General features: G+C 40.2%; 1 protein-coding gene across 2 annotated transcripts; it reads right to left on the minus strand.

Annotated features, from left to right (window-relative positions):
- Positions 1–2,345: 2,345 nt before the first annotated feature.
- Positions 2,346–21,573, minus strand: thbs2a (thrombospondin 2a). Of its 2 annotated transcripts, XM_030748130.1 has the most exons (23): positions 21,249–21,573; positions 20,719–20,790; positions 19,958–20,511; positions 19,472–19,556; positions 17,134–17,333; positions 15,662–15,802; positions 15,477–15,570; positions 14,954–15,124; positions 13,930–14,106; positions 13,414–13,587; positions 11,982–12,109; positions 11,739–11,891; positions 10,408–10,626; positions 10,217–10,324; positions 8,406–8,565; positions 8,196–8,314; positions 7,873–8,107; positions 6,401–6,628; positions 6,004–6,275; positions 5,823–5,920; positions 5,572–5,711; positions 4,478–4,508; positions 2,346–4,136 (listed from the first exon to the last, which is right to left on the minus strand). In XM_030748130.1, the coding sequence occupies exons 2-23, from the start codon at positions 20,783–20,785 to the stop codon at positions 4,133–4,135; spliced, it is 3,558 nt and encodes a 1,185-aa protein (XP_030603990.1). In that variant the 5' UTR covers positions 20,786–20,790; positions 21,249–21,573; the 3' UTR covers positions 2,346–4,132. The 2 variants fall into 2 exon arrangements, with proteins under 2 accessions (XP_030603990.1, XP_030603991.1); XM_030748131.1 differs by lacking the exon at positions 4,478–4,508 and having other exon boundaries at positions 4,107–4,136; positions 21,249–21,572.
- Between the last annotated feature and the right edge of the window lie 682 nt (positions 21,574–22,255).

The following is a 22,255-nucleotide window of genomic DNA, read 5'->3' on the forward strand; positions in this document are numbered from 1 at the left end:
CTCCAGTCTGAAGATGCAGAAGTGAATTAAAATGTACCTCCACAGCATGAGAATGGCTGAGTTCTCTCCACCTTTGGCATGCCATAAATGCAAAAGTCTTTCGCCACATTCATAAATCACGATTAGGCTGAACAGCGATCCCCGTCTCAACCACTGTATTTAAGATGGCAGGGCAACACAGTGGCATCTGCAAACTGGCGCCCGCTCCTATGTGTTTTTCATGGATTAAGTCTAAGTTTATGAGAATGCATCAGTTTGTTGGAAGACATAATTACACATTAATCAATGTATATTAATTTAGTACAGTGGGTTGGTTTTGTTGTGCCACTTTGTGTTTCCAGTTTCTTTCAGATCCTGTGTCATATCTGCATTTATGCTTTGTGTTAGTTTTCATGTTTCAGTATCTTGATGTTTCCTTTGATAACTTTCAGTTTTACTTTGATAATTTGTTTATTTATAGTTCCTGTCTTTGTCCTCTCTCCTTTGTGATTGTCCTAACTGTCTCCACCTGTCTCCTTTCCCCACCTCTGTCTCATTGTGTAATTAGCCCTCTGTGTAGCTCTGTCTGCCCTTTTGTCCCTTTTTAGAGTTACTGTTTGTTCAGTCATGTTCTCTTTGTGGAAGCTCATTGTTATTTGTTATTTTCTGACTTTGAGTCAGCCAAAATAAGGGCTCACTTTTCATTATTCCATCTGCCTCCGTGTCCTGTATTTGGGTCCTCCTCACCCCACAACCCAAACACAGCTTTAGGAAGATCTGATATTTTGTTTAGACTGCTTCTTTCCTAGCTTTGACAGCTACGTAATCTAAACCACCAGCATATATTTTAGATCCTATCTCAACAAGACTGTTCCAAGATAATTAAGATCATTAACCATTAATTAACACTTAAGATGCTATCCATTTATCTTTATTAACAGGCTGCATACTACAGATTTTACAGTATGCTGTAATTAAACCTTTAGCAGCCATGTATGATCTATGTCCATCCATCCATTTTCTTCCACTTATCCAGTTCAGGGTCATTGGTGGGGCTGGAGCATATCCCAGCTACCAAAGAGTGAGAGGAAGGGTAGATCCTGGACAGGTTTCCAAGCTAATCTAATCTAGTCTTTGGACTGTGAAAGGAAGCCAGGCTAATCGAAGATTACCACCATGCTGCCCAGTATGATCTATGTGCTTTAGCTATTTACAGGCCTACAGTGCTGTGAAAAAGTATTTGGCCCCTTCATGAGGGGGGGGCAAATACTTTTTCACAGCAGTGTATATCCAGCCTACTTTTTATTTGAAAAAAAATATTGAAAGAGTTGTTGCAAATCAGTTATGATCATTTTTGAATAACTGTTTGAAGTCAGTTCATCATAGCACAGAAAATGTAAAAGTAATGGTTACTAATGATCTTCTCATGGCCTCAGATGATGTCTGTGCTTGTCATGTTAGGTTTTGTGCTAAGACTGATACTTTTTATGTTATACATGCTTCCCATAGCCAATATTATTAGAAAACGCTGCATACATTTCCACTGCTATGCATGAATTGGTCAAACTGCAATGTCTTTAAATGCACAGCTGACCATATACACAAAACACTATAAAAATGTTCTAAGCTGATGCTCTGCATGGCATTACCTTGGCCTCTGGTACTACCGGAGGTACCATGAATTATTTTTGAGCATCATATATTCTTTAACTTGTACAAATCTCTAGGACTGCCTTCTTTAATCATGGCAGTACTGTCAGAATGAGTGATGCTGAAAAGCTAGTTCACGTATTTGTTACTTCTAGGCTGGACTATTGTAAATCCTTATCATCTGCTCTAAAAGCGCCCTGAAAAGCCTGCAGTTGATCCAAAATGCTGGAGTGGAATTACTAACATACTACAAGGAGAGATCCAATTTCTCCCACATTAGCTTCTTTTCGTGGGCTCCTTTACATACAAAGTCCTAAATGATCATTACATGTTAAAGACTTTATAGTAGCATATTATCCCAAGAGTGCACTTCCAAAAGTAGAATGGGAGGCAGAGCCATCAGCTATTTGGCCTCTCTCCTGTGGAACTTGGATCTAGCTCTCCTTCCCGAGTTTGTTTGGTTGCTTGGAGGTGCTGCAATAAGAAAAAAAAAAGATTTTTTCCTCACTGTACTTACAGCTACATGGTCAGATCAAGTTGCCATGACAGCTGTGTTCTGTTGAGTCATCTTATCAGTGCTTGCAGATGTGTTTCATCATATATTTCTCTTTTGCATAATTCAAAAACACATGAATACACCACACTGTTGCACTGGGTAATATTTTTCTTCATTAACACACACATGGGCACTGGCAATGTGACAAATACCTGCTGCCATGAATATCCACTATTGCAACAAATGTATTCTGTGTTCTGTAGATGTATTCTGCTGCACAAAATAATTCCCAAGAAATGCACATTTCCTCAAAACAATGCCCAGCTATGACAGTATTTCTAATACTGTCAATTGTCATAATCCACACAGTGGTGTAAAAGTGTTTTATTAAGAAACAGAACAATCTTACACTAATGTTTGTAGAAAATGTGTATATGACAACACAAGTATACAAAAAAAAAAATTTACAGTTTGTGCATTGTAAATTAAAAAAAAAAAAAAAAAAAAGAACAGGATAGAACCCAAACATGGAAGAACATGAATGCTACACAGACTGATGACCGGGAAGTTGTACACAAATGCATCCTTGATCCACACTACATAATCACACAGTCACACTTTTAGAGACCTTCATCTGGATTCCTTTTCAATCAACACTATGACATGTCACAAAATCCATAAGTGATATTTATGACTAATGTAGAAATGAAAATGGAATTTGTATAAAATGGTTTCACTGTAGTTGCTCTTCATGACTCCACCACTCAAAGTGGTTTATTTCTGAACCTCAGACTCTCAAACGTTAAAGTTATCCATTAGATTTACTATGAATCAGGTACAATTCTATTCATTACAATATTTTTGAGTGATGTTACTATCGCAATCTGCTTCCTTTGCTTTGTGTTACATATAAAAATATTTCCAAATCAAGCCAGAACAAAGTTTCTGCCATGGTGCCAATAGCCTAATTAGCAGCTGCTTTTGGTGAGACTATTTAAAAGATAAAAAAAAAAAAAAATAAAAAATGCAGCAATGTGTTAAATCAATTTGAGGACAGCGAGGCTGTCTGGACAGCTAAATAAATAAACTACCAGAATTAACTTTCTTTGGCAGCTACCATGACCTACATAAACATCTGTTTCATGTTTAAGTTCGTGATTATTGAAAAGCAGCTGGCGTTCATCTTTACAGTCTTAACTGACAAATTTGAAAAACTAACAAGTACAGGAAGTGCACGAAGACGCAAAAAAATCTAGCAACGCTAATATGTGTTATCTTGACGTCTGCGGTATTCAATTATACGTTTTGTCAGTGTAAACAAATAAATAATTATTTACAAAACTCCCAGAAAAATGCCAACAAACAAAACAAGCAAGCATAAATAATTTACATGAGGAATTATAGTACAGACTTAGTATAAACATCTTTGGCACTTACTCGTCGCTCACTCAAGTTGTACAAGAAAAGCGCATTTAGGATGAAAAGAATAAGGGAAAATAGTAATGGACTTAAGGCAGCTAAATGATTATGATTTGGTTACAGTTTATGTTTGTCAAACACTGTATGATTAGTTGTTCAGCTAAAAAAAAAAAAAAAAATAGAAGAATAAAGACAGAGAGCAGTCGAGTCACTCGCAACGCTGTAGGAAATCACAAACAGCATCTAAGAGGTTGTATAATGATTAAAAAATGTTGATGGGTACAATAGTTTTAATTAGATATTCTGCAGAGGCTTCTTTAGAAAAACAACAACAACAACAACAACAAAAAAAAACATGTTCATCAGTTTTTTCTTTCTCAGCTTCGGAAATGTATATAAGTCACCAGCAAAACTGAAATCTGCCTCGGTTTCTCTTCCAGTTGATGAATCAAGACCAAAACATGGAAGTATGCAAAGTCTCATTTACACCGGAATGGATTCAGCAATGACGTGATGTTTGCTCGGAGAGATTCTTGTCTTTTCCATCAGATGTTTTCTTTTGTTTTTTTTCTACCCGACTTGATTCAGTTATCTGTGGAAAGATGGAAAAAAAAAAAAAAACCTCCCATTACCGCCACATTTACAATTAAAACTCAATGAGCCAAAGTCAAAGTGCCAGAGCGCAGCAACAACATGTGCATTGTGTGCGTCAAAAAAGCGTGTCTCCAGTAATGTGGCTGTGATTGTGAAAAAAGCTGCAGCCTCATTTTCCACAGTTTAGCGCTAAGTAGAAGATCTGAAGTCCTTGGATGAACACAAGGATTTTCACAATGCTTCTGGGGCATTGTTCACGAGCAAGCTGACAAGCAGACATATAGCGTGACAACATCCTGAACACACAACATAGAACCATAAAACCCCTCTCACCATTACCTTGTGAGCACGGTTGGCAACTCCGGCTTATCTGAGGTTTGAAAAAGATGTGGATGGTTGAAAGAGTTTTACATTTTTAACTCTTCAGTTGCATTTACGTAATTCAAATGACCACACTGCTATGTAGGTTGATGCTCCTTTTTAATAATCTATGGAGGCGTGGAAATTTTGTATTTATCACAAGATTTCCACAATTTAATGTGATCTGTTCATATTAGGGGCAGAACAGTAGAACACATATTTTAAAAAATGACAATGGTACATAGGCTGTCCTCTCTAATACAGTGCTTAGCAAAACTATTAGACCACCTGTCATAAAAAACAAGAAAACACAAATCTGTCAAAAACTTGTTTAAAACTAAATATGATATTATTTATTAGACAAATAAAAACCTGATTTCGCGTTTTGTTTTTAAATCAAATTTGAGCCGGCACATTGGACTTCCCTGAGGAGTTAAAAATGAATCAAACATAACATTTAAGCACTAAAACTAAAATTTCTGTTCTGGAATACAAGGAAATAACTATAATTTGAGATTTTAATCAAACAAATAATAATGTGCTCTACGATTTATTTTGGCTTTTTTGTAAAACAGAATATTTGAAAACTCATGATAATAATTACATTTTAGCATTAAAAACATTATTTAGATTAAAGAGATTACAGTAACATAAAAATTGATTTTGGTAATTGCCAATACTGTTAATTTAGGGCAGGTGTTGCATAAACCTTACATTGTTTGGTGGTCTAATAAATATGTTAAGCACTGCAGATGAAGAAAGAAAAAGATTCAGGTAGCTTATGTGTTTAACAAAGAACTTTATTTAGGGGAAAAACAAACTTAAAATATTAAAAATTCTCTTCATTTAATGTTTGCATATTTTATATCATGCGATGATTTACAGTGGATGGAAATGGGGATGTGCCCCACTTGTGGCACCCCCGCTTTCTACTCCTAACATGGTTATTGTTGCTGTTTTGATGAACCGATTTCAGCTATATAAAACATTTGAATTGCTCTCATATATGCATGGGTGATTGATAACAAAAACAGAAACATTTGTGGTTATGATGTCAAAGTATTTGCACTTACCTCTGCACTCATACTTGAGGTCAGAGAAGAACATCAACTCTTGTGAGAAAACAAACAGGCCTAACCTTCCTCCGGCAAAGGTTTTGTCATAAATTGGTCCCGAGTCGGCCATAATCTGTTTGCCTTCATAGACCACAACCCTGCAAGAGATAAGACAAGCATAGACTTTTTAATGTCTTAAGATTAAAAAGCTGCAGGTCATTAAATGACTAAAAGAGACCTATAATCAGAGACAGAAAAACATTTCATACCTTATAAAACCAGTCTTTGGTCTGTGGATGAGATGCCACCTGTAAGCTGTGTAATCCTTCCAACCAATGTTTTTGGGGTCATGCCACAGGGTCCGCACCTTTGCAAAATAGTTAACAGCACTAATATGAATATAGATACAGCCATTACAACAGACTGTGTGGTATTTCGATTGCGGCCCACCTGTCCTGGAGTGTTGCCCGTGTGCCACAAAGCATTCCTGAGGTATTCTCCAGCACCAGTGGTCGAGTTCACAACTTTGAGTGAAACTCCAGAGATGCCAAAGGCTTTGGAGGGCTTATCCTCCCAGTAGGTCTGTGTGATCTGCTTCCACATGACAACATAAAAGCGCGCACTCGACTGGTAACCAAAAACAAAGCCTGCATAGTCATCATCTCTGTCGGTGTTCACGTACATCGTTCCACTGAAGTCCACAGCGCTGAACTCATCAAAACCTGTGATGAGGTGAGCAAATGTTACACTCTTAGAGCTCTGCGCAATTAAGTGGAGTTTCAAATATTTTAAAAGGCAGCAATCAACATGAAATGACTGTTTGAGAGTAAACATGTGCACTGCTCACCTACTGCAATGCCTGGGTCAGAGTTGGCAGTCTGAACCAACTCTTTGCCCTGATGCCTGACCACCCAGTTGGGATCAATTTGTGTGGTTCCTTTAGGATCCAGATGCACCATCTGGAACTTCCTGAAGTCTGTCACACTGATGGCATTGTTCTCGGGACACACATCAAGAATATCTGGGATATTGTCATTGTCAAAGTCATCTTTGCAGATGTCCCCTCTTCCATCACCTATATAAAAAAAAAAAACATTATAGAATAATTTAAAAAAGGTTTAACCTGATTTAAATAAGAAATTAAATAAGCTACTGAATAGGCAGGAAAAATATCTATGGCATATGTCATAGGCTGGAAAAATATCTAAGGCAGCTAATATGAGGATCATAACACTCCCACTGCAGTGACCGTTGGGGAGCTCCTCCAAGTTAATATTAAAAATGAATGGAAATATAGCAATTCTTCCCAGAAAACTGGCCCAAATACCACTGCCAAGTCTGCTGAAGCAAATCAGCCATCTTCTCATGCTGTGACAACTTCCACTGATACTTCTAACTATCTGAAGCCTGAAGTCCATTAGAGCCAGACTGCAGGCTGGGAACTCATGAAGGAAAGGATGCCAGTAGCTAATGAGGGCCACTGCATGGAAGTAGCTCACCGCCTTCTGTCATTGTCTTTGTTACTGATCACGGAGCTCGAATGATTCTATCAAATAAACACTATCTGACAAGCCGAGAAGCGTGTGAAAGCATCAGGGCCATTCTTCTCTGTGGTCTGTTTCCAGTTACAGACAGCTGTACAAACTCCAGGTAACCCTGCTTAAATTGGGCACTGTGGACTAATCACAAGCTAAGGCTAAAGGGAATAAAAACTTCACAGCCTTATGGTGCCCTCCAAGGCAGCTCACTGAAGTCATAGAGAATGACATCATCCGTGCCAACCCAGTCATTGACTCTTTCCACAACCACCAAATTTCACACCTGCTGCACTGAAAGTAACCGCTAATTTTAAAAGCATCTGGGACAAGGCATAGGGAAGAAAAATGTGAACATCACTGAGAAATACGTACAAAGTCTGAGAGCATGGAGATACCTTTTTAGCAAGTAGCATCAAATAGCCTGGATTAATATAAAACCTATAATATAGCTTTAGGTGATCAGTATGCACAATGACGTACAGCTGCAGACTCAGTGCAGTAAGTCTATCAGATCAGGCTGAATTATAACTTCTAACCCTGTGTACGACTATGTCTCATAAACTGTGAATATGTAAATTATACTAACACAAGTTGGTAACTTAAGTATTGAGAATTTTAGCAGACATTTGGTTAAGGAAATATCTTAAGATGACTAAAAGTATGTATAGGACTGGACATGTATGCTAAAGATTTATGCTAAAAATGTAAAAACAGATGGTATCACACATGATTCAACAACTTTTTGTATGGAAGTGACACTGATCTCTTGCACCATCCTCACCATCAGAGTCCAGCTGGTCTGGGTTGGGAGTCAGTCTGCAGTTGTCCCTGTCATCAGGTATACCGTCATTATCATCGTCATAGTCACATGCGTCTCCTTTGCCGTCCTTATCGTGGTCAGCCTGGTTTGAGTTGGCCACATAAGGGCAGTTGTCTAGATTGTTCTGATGACCATCTTCATCAATGTCCTGGTTGTTGTCACACTGATCTCCAACCAGGTCATTGTCTGCGTCAGTCTGTTGGATAAATACAAGTGTCAAAATGTTAATTTGACATCTACTGACTGTAATGAATGAGTCATGATTTGCAGTGTGGTTACATTACCTGGTCAGGGTTGTGCAGCAATGGACAGTTATCACACTGGTCTCCGACGCCATCCATATCAGTGTCCTTCTGGTCAGTGTTGTACACATAGGGGCAGTTGTCATTCTCATTCAGAATTCCTGAGGAAAAAAGGTAGATGTATAGTTACTATAGTTAGCTACGCTAGATGGAATGAATACAGCATGTCGTCTACATATTTGGCTATTTTACCATCTCCATCAATGTCCACTGCGCAGGCATCCCCTTCTCCATTGTGGTCAGTGTCAATTTGAGCAGGGTTGTGTTCATAGGGACAGTTGTCACAGCGGTCGCCAACTTCATCCTTGTCAAAGTCAAACTGGCGAGGATTGTAAAGCAGGGGGCAGTTGTCCTGTGGCAGAAAGGACATGCTAGTTAAAGAACTGTTTGACAGTCATGAGCCTAATCGTACTGTAATCATAAAAAAATGTGCACTGATGTTGCCAGAACAAAACTCTGTGGGAGGGATGGAACACTATTTTGCACAAGATCTCAGCTGGGTCGAGATGTGGCGACTGCGAATGCCAAAGCATATGAATTACATCATTTTCATACTCATCAAGTCATTAATTGACCCTTTTTGGCTTATGAGTGGGAGTATTATCTGTATTGGAAGAGATCACACTCAGCAGGAACTAAATATTTCATCACAGGACAAAGTTGAGCACTCAAAACATTGTAGTGACAAAGCCCTATACTAGCAAAGGTGGAGAACTTTCAGGTGCTCCCTTATTTCCGCCACAGCAGATGGCTCCACATATTTGATTTGGCACAGTTTTTACACCAGATGTCCTTCCTGACTCAAACCCCACATTTATCCAGGCTTGGGAGCAGCAGAAGGAGCACACTAGCTTGTGACCCCCTGAAGCTGGGTTTGTGTCTCCACCAAACCATGGAACCACTTAGATATGCTGCTAGCAAACTATGCTAGCAAAATTCCCCTCACTGTAGCGTTCAGTAGTTTGTACTTTTTCTTTATGTTGTAACATTTATCTGTAGAGTATGTTTGAAAGTTAAACTGTATTGTGTAATGTTTATGGGTAAGGGCAGTAAGAAGTTGGTAGTGTGATGGCACAACACAGCAAACTGCACATTTATAAGCAGCCAGACAAACTCGCTTTAAATCTAATTCATTCTGTGCTTCAGCTTCTTTGGGAAAGGAACTAAACACAAAAGTATGTCTATAGTACTCTAATTAGTATTTTGGGTCATCTCAATATTGTGTATAACCCACAGTTACTGAATCTTGACTGTGCTACTGTATTTAAAGTTAGTATTAAGTATTTCACAATATAACATTTTTACTGTTGTATTTAGGATTTTAAAGTTTAGTTTATTTTTTTCACGTGTAATATAAAGGACTGTGTTTATATAGTTCTAACTTCTCTACAAGCATGCCTGATGGACATGCCTTGACAAAATGTTTAATTTTAAAATAGTGGTATAAAACTTCCAGCCTTTTATTTGTTGATACTCTGATAAAAATAAAAATAAAAAATACTGCAGGCTTTTCACTTCAATTAATTAAATTTATCAATTCTAAAGATTAATCAGTCCAATAATTTCACTAATTTCCAGCTGAACATTGCTGCTGCCGTCTTGTGCAGCCTGACCTGAAAGTATAAGCACCCTTATGTTCTAGCATGGTGTTCTGGATGGACAAACTGTGGCTGACACAGAAGTCCATTAATGCAATACTACTCGGGTTCAGGTCAGGCAGGCCTTTCCTTCCTATCACGTCCCTCCATAGGAATGGGCTTCCCTGCTTAGGCTGCTGCCCCCGCGACCCGATCCCAGATAAGCGGTAGAAAATGAATGGATGGATGGATCATAAACAGCACCAGTGTTTACTGTTTGCAGTTGTAAAATATGAACTTGCGGCACTTTTCCAGTGGGTAATTGTCTTTGGAGACACAGTATATTCATGATTATTCATTATTCAAAATCCCTTCCTTTTTTTAGGATGACATTTAACAGTTTGTGAAAATGAAAAATTCTCATACCCTTTCATCGAGAATTCCATCATTATCATCATCCTTGTCACAAGCATCTCCTTGGCCATCTCTATCAAAGTCTTCTTGTCCAGAGTTAGGGAGGCTAGGGCAGTTATCCTGAAATAGTAGCAGTAAATTTTTGAGTTTTATCGTTCAGTTTGGAATCACTGCATCAAATGTGGCAATATTCAGTGAAATACCTTCTTGCAGTGGTAAGTGGTGTTAGCACCACACACAAGGTTCTGATTGGGCCAGCCATCCAAGTCGGAGTCTTCCCCACAGATGAAGCCATCTCCAGCGTAACCGGTCCTACACTCACACTTGTACATTGGATCACTGAAGTGGCTGATGTAGATGCATTCGGCATATTTGTGACAGTTGTGTGTCTTGTCCTTGCATGGGTTCTCGGGCTCACACACCTAAATTTAAAACAAGAGAGAGGTTAGATGGGACTGTTTTATGAGATTTGCCACAGTCCACATTCATCAGTACTCATCAGTGTTGGTCTGTATGTGACCTGCAAGCAGTCTTTTTACACGTCTTCCATTTTGCTGTCAGCTTTGGAGGATGAACGCATGTCAAGAGGATTTATTTTACTACTAGTCCTGGCAGCTTGCTTTGGGGAGTAGCCTTCTAAACAAGGATACCTCAAATTGAAGTGAATGGGAGAGATTCTCAACAAAATCCAAGTACGGAGCACTTGTGGGCACAGATGACTTTATGGCATGGTTGCGTCATACATCCAAATACAACCTACTGTTATTCATTTCTTTCAGCACAAACTATTCACAGCTGCCACTCATTACCAGAGGATGAACCCAACTAAAGTTTGAATGCCACTGCATGAGCTCATAGAGCTGAAAGAGACAGGGAGGCCTTTGATCAAAACTGTGAAATGGAGCCTCTTAATGCCAGCAATGAGACAATTCCCTTTTTCCCAAATCAGTTACTGTAAATTGGGGCATCAAATCAAAGACAGGCAGCTGCAGAGGCCAAGGAGTGACAAAATGGTGCATGAGGGATGTTATGCAAGTAGTGGTTGTAGTGGCATGTTTTTCAGTTTTACAGGGACTCACTGATCACAAAAGAGATAAAAACAGTTGTGTTCCAATCAAGTAGCTAATGTGGCATATTTGACATGTCATATGAAAACTTTTAGCAATTTTGACAGGGCTGGAAAGAGAAAATAAAAATAGCTTTGTGATACTGTTAAAAGAACTGATCCATTGGACTGCGACAGCAAAATGCAAGAAAAAGAACCATTTATATCTGCTTCTCATTTTAAAAGTTAAAAGTTACTCTTGCTGTCCTTTTACTTACAAATACTGGGTTGAGGTTTGTCCCATTCGTTCATATATGCAAACATGTTCACTGCAAGAATTAGGCTTTTAAATGCCCTGAACAGCTGCTTCAGTTATTCATAAATGTGACATACAGAAAGTCACACACATGCTTATGCACATCTGCCTGGAGCTAAATATCCACTTTATATCTTTTATTGTCTTTCGAGTGGCATCCTACATCGGCTCACCTGTTTGTTCTTCTTGGCAGCCTCCACACCCATACCAAAAGGCTGGGTGCCCTTGTATCGCTTTGGACAGGGCAGGCAGTGGAAACCTGGGTCAGTGTTGACGCAGCGCTGAATTCCATTCACTTTGTAGCAAGCATCAGACACCATGTCACACTAGAGGCGAAAATTAAATCATCAGAAAAACACAAATAGGTCGTTTTATGAATAAAGTGCAGGTAGCTTATGAAAAACAGTAACTTTTACCTCATTAATGTCTTCACAGTGGGTACCATTTCCACGAAATCCAGCAGGGCACGGGCCACACTCCCAGGAGCCATCAGGGGCACTGCTGCAGTCCACTCCCGCAAAGCACGGGTTAGAGAGACAGCCATCTGCAAGGGAATGAATACAAATGAGGGAAAATTGACATGTTTGTATTGTGTCTCTGCAAATGATTTACCTTTACTTTGTAATGATTATCTTAACTTAATGCTTAATCACCTTTTCTGATTTTACACTAACACCATAGACAGTATAAAAGGTGGAAGTAGCTACCATGACATCATCCATTGGTTTCTGAAGCCTCAAGTTGAGCATTTTCACTGTCACATTTTGGTTGGAAAAAAAACCCCAGATGTGACAAAGAGGGGCGTGTCTGACTATAAAACAGCTTGCTTGTTATTTAATGACTTGTCAATCACAAGTCATTAACTAGTGAGCATGGATAATCCCCTATTTTGAACAATACCATATTCAGGATTTACAAAATAGACTTAGTTTTTTTATTCTGTATGACTCGAAATGAGACCTTAAACTCATCAGGGAAGTGTTCACTAAGGTCAATCCAGACAGCCATTATCCCACAGACGTCTATAGGACCAGAAGTCTTTTTGCAACCACAGCTACTGCCATCTGGTGGCTTTCAGGTACAATTGAGGTTCAAGGTACTTCCACGTTGTCTTAATTTTTCCAAACGAGACGCTAAGTCCGGGTTTTATACTTAATCATACAGACTCTGATTAGTAAGTGAACCCAGATTACATACAAAAAACTTTCCTTTAATATCAAAATATGTTGAAGTTAAGTTTTTCTTTTGCCAGATTTTTTTTCAATTTGATGCAGTAGATGTAATCAGTGTGGTGCTGGTTATTGTTAACACAGCACTGAAAAGAAATGATCCTCTTACTAGTAAGGTAGTCTGGAACCCTGCCATTTTTTCCTAGGCTTCCCGTGTAGCTGGTGGTACTAAAATTTCCTGTTCAATGTGCTGGTCATTGTTTACAGATGAAGACACATTTATAAAAGCTAATAATAAGCTGAATTGTATCTGTTTATAGAGACTACCACTGAGGGTACAGAGGGTCAAAACAGGCACATGACAGTGCAAGAAAATGGCTGTGCAAAAGAGAATTTGGATTTCTTGGATCTGGATTTCATCCATCAAAAAGAGCAAAACCAAGAAGATCATTACAATCAATAGCTGCAACTTGCACAGCACAGCATTAGGGCATTTCAAGTACCACAGCTAACTCTTTGCATTACAAAAATGCTCCTAAGATCACTACAAATGCCAGAACAAACTTCAGTGCAATGCCTCTGCAACAAGTAGTGTTCTAACCAAACTAGCAGTCATTGCCATCTGTAAAGCCTGTCTCTTTCATAGCTTAAAACATAATGCAGAGTGATTGATGCTCACCAATAGGACAGTCTTTTTTGTTACAGCTGTCTCTGTCGACGGCTTCTCCGAAACATTTCTTGCCTCCGTATTGAGGTTCAGGGCTGTTGCACTCACGGGAACGACTTTTGTGTCCCCCTCCGCAGGTTGCGGAACAGGTTGCCCATGGTGACCATGGTCCCCAGCCACCATCAACTAAACAGACGTGGAGACAGATGTTTAATATTGAATCATTTTGATGTGAATTTTCTTTCTTTTTTTTTCCTGCCACATTTTCATTCTGTGTTTTTAAATAGGAAATAAAAGTTTCAGAAGCAGCAGCGTCAGAAGCCTGCAACTTAATACTGCGAGAATGAACATACTGAGCCAATTTGGGGCAACATTTCCTCAAAGAGTGACAGGAGGCCAGTCTGAAACACATGGGGAACGTTGCTTTAGGGGAGCCGTGAGGGAAGTCCAGCTGCTGGGCACAGATGCTAGCCACTGTAACGGAGATCCTGCTTTGTTAGTGTTCCCTTCACAAACTGAAATACTCACTGGGACATGGTTTGGCAGTGCAGCCCTGGGTTTCTCTTCCACTTCCCTCACAGTCTCTGCCCCCCAGCTGTGGCACGGGAGCATTGCAGTGCCGTATTCTGGTGATCTGCCCTTCGCCACAGGTTACTGAGCACGATGACCACGGGGACCACAAACTCCACCCTCCGTCCTGGCGAACTGGGCATCAAAAATGAAACATATCACGCAGAGATCAAACACATATGTGTTGTATTATGCTCTAGATTTCCATTTTAATGGTTACAGACATGTATAATTTGCAAGGGTTAAAAAAAAAAAAAAAATCACCATATTTTCTACAAGTAAACATTATGTGATGCTGGCGACGATGACTCGCTTTCAAAGATGTTCTAAGACGCTTGTGCCAGTATTTATGTCATTGTGGGTAAAACTATCTTCTAGTGGTTGGACTAATTCAGCCGCTCACACGGATGGAGTGTAATGCTAGCTTCAAGCAATGACAGATGCTGATCCTATAACTTCTCAAAAACAACCCTGTTCAGCAGTTTTTTCTTCCAGCACAAATCTAACAAAATCACCACACCTCACTTAATAGGACATTAATTATCAGATTCATTAATATTTTATACTATTGCATGGAAAGCTGTGGTGAGTCATTGCACTGTGGAACACCCTCTTAGCCAGTGATTTATTTGGAGTTAACTGTGACTGGGCACACCCTGCAGCCCAACCATGAGATCCAGCTCTTCACTTAGATTCATCCGTACAACGATGGATCCAGATTTATGGATGAGAAAAGCTCAAGTCTTTTGCAATTTGGAGGATCTCATCTCATATTTAACTCACCGCTTGGTTTTTCCACAGTTTCATCATCTTCCCACCCCTCTCACTTATCATAATGCTATTTGTTTTAGATTACTGCCAGTGGTGCATACTGTGGTCAAGATAATATCGAAGCAGCAGTTACTACTGGATGCCGCAGTTTAAATGAAATCTGAGCGAGTCAAGATAAAGTATTTGAAAAAACAAAAACAAAAATGCTCACCACGGCTGTCGCATTTGCCCAGACTGCACTTGCGGGTCTGGATAGAAGGTCCCGTGCAAGGGTTGCTGGTTGCGTCACAAGACCGACCCCTCTGTTGAGTTCCTATCCCGCAGGTCACTGTGCACTCTGTCCACTCTGACCAAGGGGACCATCCATCCTCACTGTCCATAGCTGGAACATGTAAATGCAACATTTTGCTCCTTGTTTTGCACAGGAAACACTCCCACATGTATTCACTGAACAGAACAGTAAAAAGACTGGGAAAAAGTTCACGACTGTAGTTTTTAGTCTTTATATCAACCCGTTTATCACATGACATCATCTGAAGAACCCACACTAGACATTTTGAGTGTCTGCTAATAAATATGTGGTTCGCTTCCAAAGACAAACTGGCTGCAATAGTCCTGTAGTATTAAAGTTTAATATGCATGGAATTCTGTGTTTATGGCATATTGCACCATTAATTTAAAATAGCATGCATAAAATTATGTGTTTATATGCTGAGAAGTTTCTGCCTACTTACGCAAACACACAGGGCAACACTCGCCATCAATAAAGGAGGGGCTGGCACAGGCCACCGGAGGGCATGTGATTTGGTGGCACACAATCTTGGATTCCTGCCATAAATGAACATAAGAGACATGTGAGGGTGCTTAATATAAATATCCATAGTAAATGTTCACATATTTCCAAATGACTTGGCACTACCTGACAGGTACATTTGGTGCAGCTGTCTACAACCCAGTCTTCCTTATCATCAAACAGGCGCCCATCCTGCCAGCACATGTTTTTCTCTGAAGAGTTCTTCATCCTCCCAAGGGCCTCTTTCATGACAGAGTTTTCTTCTGTCTGAACATACAACAGCAGACATATTTGCAGTCAAATCAGTCAGAAGTCTTTAAGACACACTCAAGATAAAGGTGTATAGCCACCGGCTGGAGGAAAGATAATCCTGCTGACAAGCCGATTCTTTTAAAATAGCATGTATGAGGTTAGTTTAACCAGGTGTGAAGAAGAAGGGTTGCTTCTGTAGAGTAGTAGTCCTGTGGTACTGTTGTAAATATTATTCTCATTAAACCATTGCTTTCTGAGTTAAAGCAACACTAAGCTAACAAAACCAAATGCAGCAACTTTGTAACCTCTCAAGGAATCCATTGGACTACGTTATGTTCCTGTCCAGCTCAGTGATGCCCCGAGGTGGACATCATCCCATCATTTTTAGATGTTTTACTCTGAGTTCATCTAGTTACTGAAAAAAAAAAAAAAATCTGAGAACTTCAATGGATGAGAAATAATAGCAAAAGAATGAAAAGTTACACTCACCTATTCAACTATATAAATAATACTTTTGGTCTTTTCCTATTACTGCTGATTAGAAAACATTGAACTTCTTTCTACATGGTCACTGCTTCTTTGAAAACAGCCTGTTGAAAAGTGCTGCTTAGTTACGCATATTACCTCCTACCCAATTGGAGACTAGGGGATCTCTGGCTGAGCTCCTCAACACTTGGGAACTATCAGTGGATAAACTACTGCCAAAGAATTTTTTTTCTTTTTTGGATATAAGTGTGTATGTTCATCCTCCTCTTGGAAAAGGGGCGTAAGCAGTGTGTAGCACTAGAATCTAAGACACCACTTGGTCTGGAAGAGCCTCAGGGACCCTTCTCATACCAGCCGTTTCTTTTTTTTCCCCCCAAGGTTCATGCCCAGATTCTCTTATTGCTGGGAGGCTCCCAGAGGAAACACATGGGTTGTTTAAACGAAGCCAGACATCAGACTGGACCCCATCACTGCCAGGGGAACACTTCCTATATCCACATGTAACATGTCATAAAATCTGTCTGACTCATGCTGCCACAGATAGCAGGAGTCATATGGGTTCAGCCATCGCAGGCGACTCTATAAACACTCCTGTGGCTACTCACTGTTTACTTTAAAACCAATGTAGGTTACCTAGTAACCTAATTCAAGCTTTTTACTTTCAGGCTAACACACTTTGGGCTGAATCATCTCTTTTCCTAAAATGTCATATTTTTTTTAAGATTTTATGCTTCTTCCATCATAGTTTTACATTCATTGGCCTGTAAAATTCAGCAAAACAGACAATAACTTCTCTAACACAAACACAAGTCTCGGTTAACGCTGATTTATGTGAAAAAGAAGCCACTTCTACAACTCACCACTTTTTGCAATCCATCAATAAGGTTACTGACGACAATGCGCAGGCCTTTGAGCTCCTGGAACATGGTGCTGAGTTCCTCACAGGAGCGTTCACACATTTCTGCGCCCATGTCATCTGTCTTCTGACCTATAATGTTTGTAGTGATGGAAGGACTTACGTCCACAATTTCTCCGCTCTCGCTCACAATATTGGCATCATCTGGAAGAGCAAATAACACATACCCGGGGGTAAATGGGGAAAAATAACACAGGCTGTTGATGGAAAACATGTTTGAGAGATATGATGGTTGAAACACAAGGAGTCAAGTGATTTCCTGTTTTTCTGTAGCCATCCAAAAGATCACAACAATGGCGTAATTGAAATGTTTATTATGTTCCTAAAACCAGATGTCCAGTCAGCGTCGTTCAATTTGAAAAAAATATGTGCCTGTTTAAAATGGTGATGGTAAATCTTTCAAGCCCGAGATGACGGCAGGGCTGGCTGTGGGAGAACAGGACAGGATGGCACTGCAGAGCAGAAATCTCAAGAGTTCCCCATGTGATGCAAAAACCATATTGTAGACCATAAACCTCTCTGACCTTTTAAATATGTGAACACTTGTGATATGTACTTAACAGACTGGAGTGACCACACAGATTTATACTTGTGGTACTCCTGTCTTGATATCTGCACAAAAGAATTCAAAGTATGTGAGCTGCAGCGTTTGTCAGTCATTATTAATACAGAGGGCTTTGCAGTAAAAACTCCTCCTTCAGTGTGCATTGAGAAAAGGACATAACTTTAAATTGCAGTGCAATTAGAAGGGCATAATGAGATTAAATGTTATGGGGTTTTTTTTTTTTCACAGTCAAAATCTAGATCAGGTTGGAGTAACGCATCCGCCAGCTGTGATGTTGGTAGTCAGAAATCTCAGAGCGCTACTAAACTTTAATCATATCACGGGTAACTACAGGAATATCTGATGCCCAAAACAAACATACAAGATGCAAATCGAAGCTGCACAGAACGCCTGTTGTTCAGCCAAAGCACAACGCATATCTGCAACTGGTTTGGATCATGCTCTGTAAATTGGTGAAGATTAATAGCAGAGTGGGGACTCTAAATCAAGAAGTTATCCAAATTACCCGATGGTGTCCTACTGTAGCCAATGCAATGTTTTCTTTCCTCTTCAGTCTGCTGGATTCATTCAAATCTCAGGAGGGCTTCACACTGTGTGCGTGTGAGAATGCGTGAAAGCCCGTCTGCGAAAGCAGTTACACATTCTTCTCTCCCCGATGGACGTTCTCGATTTTGTCAAAGCAGAAAGAGGAAATCAGTTCAAAAGAGCAAAAACTGGGGCAGTTTTAATACTGCTCATTAATGTCCAAGTTATAGATTTTATGAGCGCGGCATGCGTGGGTTTAAGAGTGACTTTTGGCATGAATTTTCCTAACAGTGTCGAACCTCAACTGGTACCAGCCAACCAGCGGAAACCTTCCAGGCACTGGTGACATTGTTAAACAAATAAACTCATTCAACTGGAATTCAACACTGCATGTGGTGACAGAAAAGCATCAACTGCGTACCGCATAGTGATTTTCTTTGTCACAGCAAACCAGAAGGCTCAGTTTCCAGGTCTGGTGGTCCTTCAGGATCTATATCTTTTCAGTTGAAGCCGCTCTTTTGTGTGAACCCCGCTGAGGATTGCAAGGTCCTTCAGCTGAGAAAAGCAACCCAATCAGCCAATTCATGACTTCATCGTGTATGTTTGTGTGTATGTCTGTGTGCGCGCGTGTGTGTGTGTGTGTGTGTGTGTGTGTGTGCAGCTGGAAGTGGAAGCTCCCTGCTTTGCAGTATAACATTCACTTTGTCTTTTCTATTTTCTTTCCCAGGGTATTATCCCAAATCCACTGCCAATGGAAACAAATGTAAGCATCTGCATCTCCTTTTGTTCACCCTGCACACTGATCGACCTCAAGCCACTGCGCTGCAGAGCCTGTTTCTGTAAACATGAAGTAATACTGGGATATCTTGCCACATTTCAGATCTGCAAGCTTTTTGATCCATTAAAAAGGAGATAAATTCAGACAAATGGATTTGACAGAGAATGCTAAACTGTTTGCTGTGGTTGAAACTTAACAAAACACAGATACTGTGTGCAGGAATATTGCATGTGAACGAGTCTTCAGATCACATCTGCAAGGTATCAGGCATCAAACACTTTGCGAATATAATTATGTTGACTCATCTGCTGGGTTATGAACATCACACAAAAAAAGAAAGGCTTTGTCGTTCATCCAGGATTGCAGGAACACTGGCCTTATACACCTTAAAAACCAAAACAAATACATTCTTACCTTGCTTAGTAATCTCACACTCTCTACTCTGCAGGATGTCTTCCACTGAGGTGTCAAAGATGAAACGCACATTCTGAAGAAGGCCCTGTTTGGTGAGAAAATATGTGTCTCAATAACTTTGACATAGTTCAGGCAACTGTCCATTTTCTATACCTATGGCAAGTATGAGCTGGAAATTGTAACAAACATTTCATGGAAGCTTGCGTTTTACCTAATCACATACATTCACCCTCATTTCTACACACAAGGGGCACATTTAGAGTCTAAATTTAGAGTTCTTTCCACACAGAGAGACCAGGGCAACACCGGCTACTCTGCCACAGGGAATATGTCAGTCTGTATTTTTGGAAACAGTTGTTTAAACCTTTATTGCAGGGTTAGTGAAGACCAAAATTTTGTTTCTTGGACATGGTGAGAGTTAACAAATACTGAAGAAGTAGTTCATAGATCCTGGGAAATCGGTCAAATCCACATTCTCTGTCTTACCCTGAAGTGGTTCTCACGAATGGATCCCTTTGCCACATACATGCGGCTCCCCTCAGCCTTCAGATGCTCGTAAAATGGCTCATCCAGGATGAAGCTGTCTATCAGGCTGCAGCCAACAAACAGATTGGCATTCTCCCCGTGAATATGAAGTGTGATGTTCTTCCACTGTGAGTCAGACAGGTCCACATCCTCGAACGAAACCACATTCTGTGAGCCGTCCACCCAGTAGACCAGGTCCAGAGTGTTGGCGCGTCCGTTGGACACAATCTCAAACTGCCGCCGGCCATCAGGACCCTCCAAAGCAATCAGGGTGCCTCGCGAGGTACGGTCCTGGCGTATGCTGGCCACGAACACAAAGCCCTCATTGTTTTGGATCTGTCGCAGAATTTGTTTTAGTATGGGTGGACTCACTGGGGGCAGGTGGTCGAAGCGGATGAAGCGGTAGGCAGGGGCATCTAAGTTTTGGCCCCTGAACTGTTTGGCCCCCAGAGTCCTGCGTGTGATGTGGCTGATTTCAAACAAGTCAAATGAAGTCTCATCCTCCTGCTCACCGTCTATACATCAGACAAGAGGAAACGTAACTGGAAAGCTAGGAGAAGAGTTCATGAACTTAGACACAGAATGGCAAGCAAACGGCAGCATATTCAGATAGTTTTGGCCTATGAAACACTGGAATGGGTGATTCCATGACATATTAACACAACTAACCACAATTGTTATTATTGGACAGCAATACAATGATCTCTACCTTTACCACTCACCTTCAGTTAATGCTTGAAGGTAATTAAATGACAACAGCAACAAGAAGAGACTTCTCCTGAGTATCATATCTCCTTCAAAAACAGAGAATAGTTTTTATTAGATTCATGCCCTTTTTGTTTTTTTTTCCCCATCCTGGGTCCATCTCAAATGTTGCACTCAAGTGTCTCAGCTACTCAACGAATGATTGGAAAAAAAGAAGAAAAGGTAAAAGGACATTGAAAAAAAGAACCCGACTTTATATCGTTACAATTCAAGATTTAAAAAAAAAAAAAAAAAAGAATTTCGGCCAACCAATTATTAGACACAATTTACAGCTTAACAAACTTTGCAACATTACAGATTTAGTTTTGCACCCTGTTAATGTCCATCAGCAGTCCAGCAAGTCTTTCATATTTATTAGTGTGTTTTCACTCAGCAGGTAATGAATCACTTAACGCTCAGCCCTGCTACATTTGCCCTGTACTGATCTCTCCTCACAGAAAAGTGCAACGATAAGCAGGCTTCTGCTCCGTACGTATTCCTAACTTACCTGACGAATTCAGTATCTTCTTTAAAAAAAAATCTTTCAGATATCCAGCGACAAAAGAAAAAGAGCTGAGGATAAAATGAATGAGCAGTGGTATCTCCTCGTAAAGCCCGTGCGTAAAAAAAAAAAAACCCTGTAAAGTCCACTTTGGTTCACTACATCCACCGTCTGGAGGACCTGAGGCACAACAGTGACCGAGGCACCCTCCTCCCTCCTCTTATATAGAGGCTCGCAGAAAGTCTGTCAATCAAACTCTGTCGGGTCTGAACAGTTTGAGGTCGGCTGTTAAAGACAAAGTTACATAATTATCTTCCGATTGCGTAATTTTCTTATCCGCGATCACACGCGGAGGCTGGTATGGGGATCGTGACCCCTCCCCTCCCGTCTCTCACCGAGGTGCCCGCGATCCCCTCCCTATCAAACCCACCTTCCCACTGTGTCAGGAGCAAACTTTCTCAGGGGATGACACGCAGGGATGTGGGCTGTTTTACTCTGGAGGGACAAAAAAAAAAACAACAAAAAAAAAAAAAAAAAACAAAGCTTAGTTTAATAGCTGCACTTAAACAGGTGGAGTTCATAAATGTGTTAGTATGGAGTTTGTGAGGTGCACAACAGAGGAAAGCTGTTGTGCACTTTCCTCAATAATACTATTCTGTGGAAGATTTTCAGACCTTTTCATCCACAGGTATGAATTTAAAAAAAAACAAAACATTTTTCCCCCATTAAGTGTGAAAATTTCAAAGCTTGCCCAATGCCAATAACTCAAATTGAGAATCCAAGCTATGTCTGCAATGTGAGACAAAAATAAAATGAAAATGACCCTTTAATACAACAGATACTCTGGATGCTTTCATTTTAGCTGGCAAGCAATGTCTTGGCACCCGGAAATTGTCAGGTATTGCCAAGACTTTCCCGGTGTGGTGTCAGGGAGAGAATAGCTGATACAGCATCTCATTCTGGGAGCCCTTTAGAGGGCTCTTGTGGGTAGGCCTTTTTGTACTAAAAAGACA

Source organism: Archocentrus centrarchus, chromosome 15 (assembly GCF_007364275.1).
Source record: "Archocentrus centrarchus isolate MPI-CPG fArcCen1 chromosome 15, fArcCen1, whole genome shotgun sequence".
NCBI classification, from domain to species: domain Eukaryota; kingdom Metazoa; phylum Chordata; class Actinopteri; order Cichliformes; family Cichlidae; genus Archocentrus; species Archocentrus centrarchus.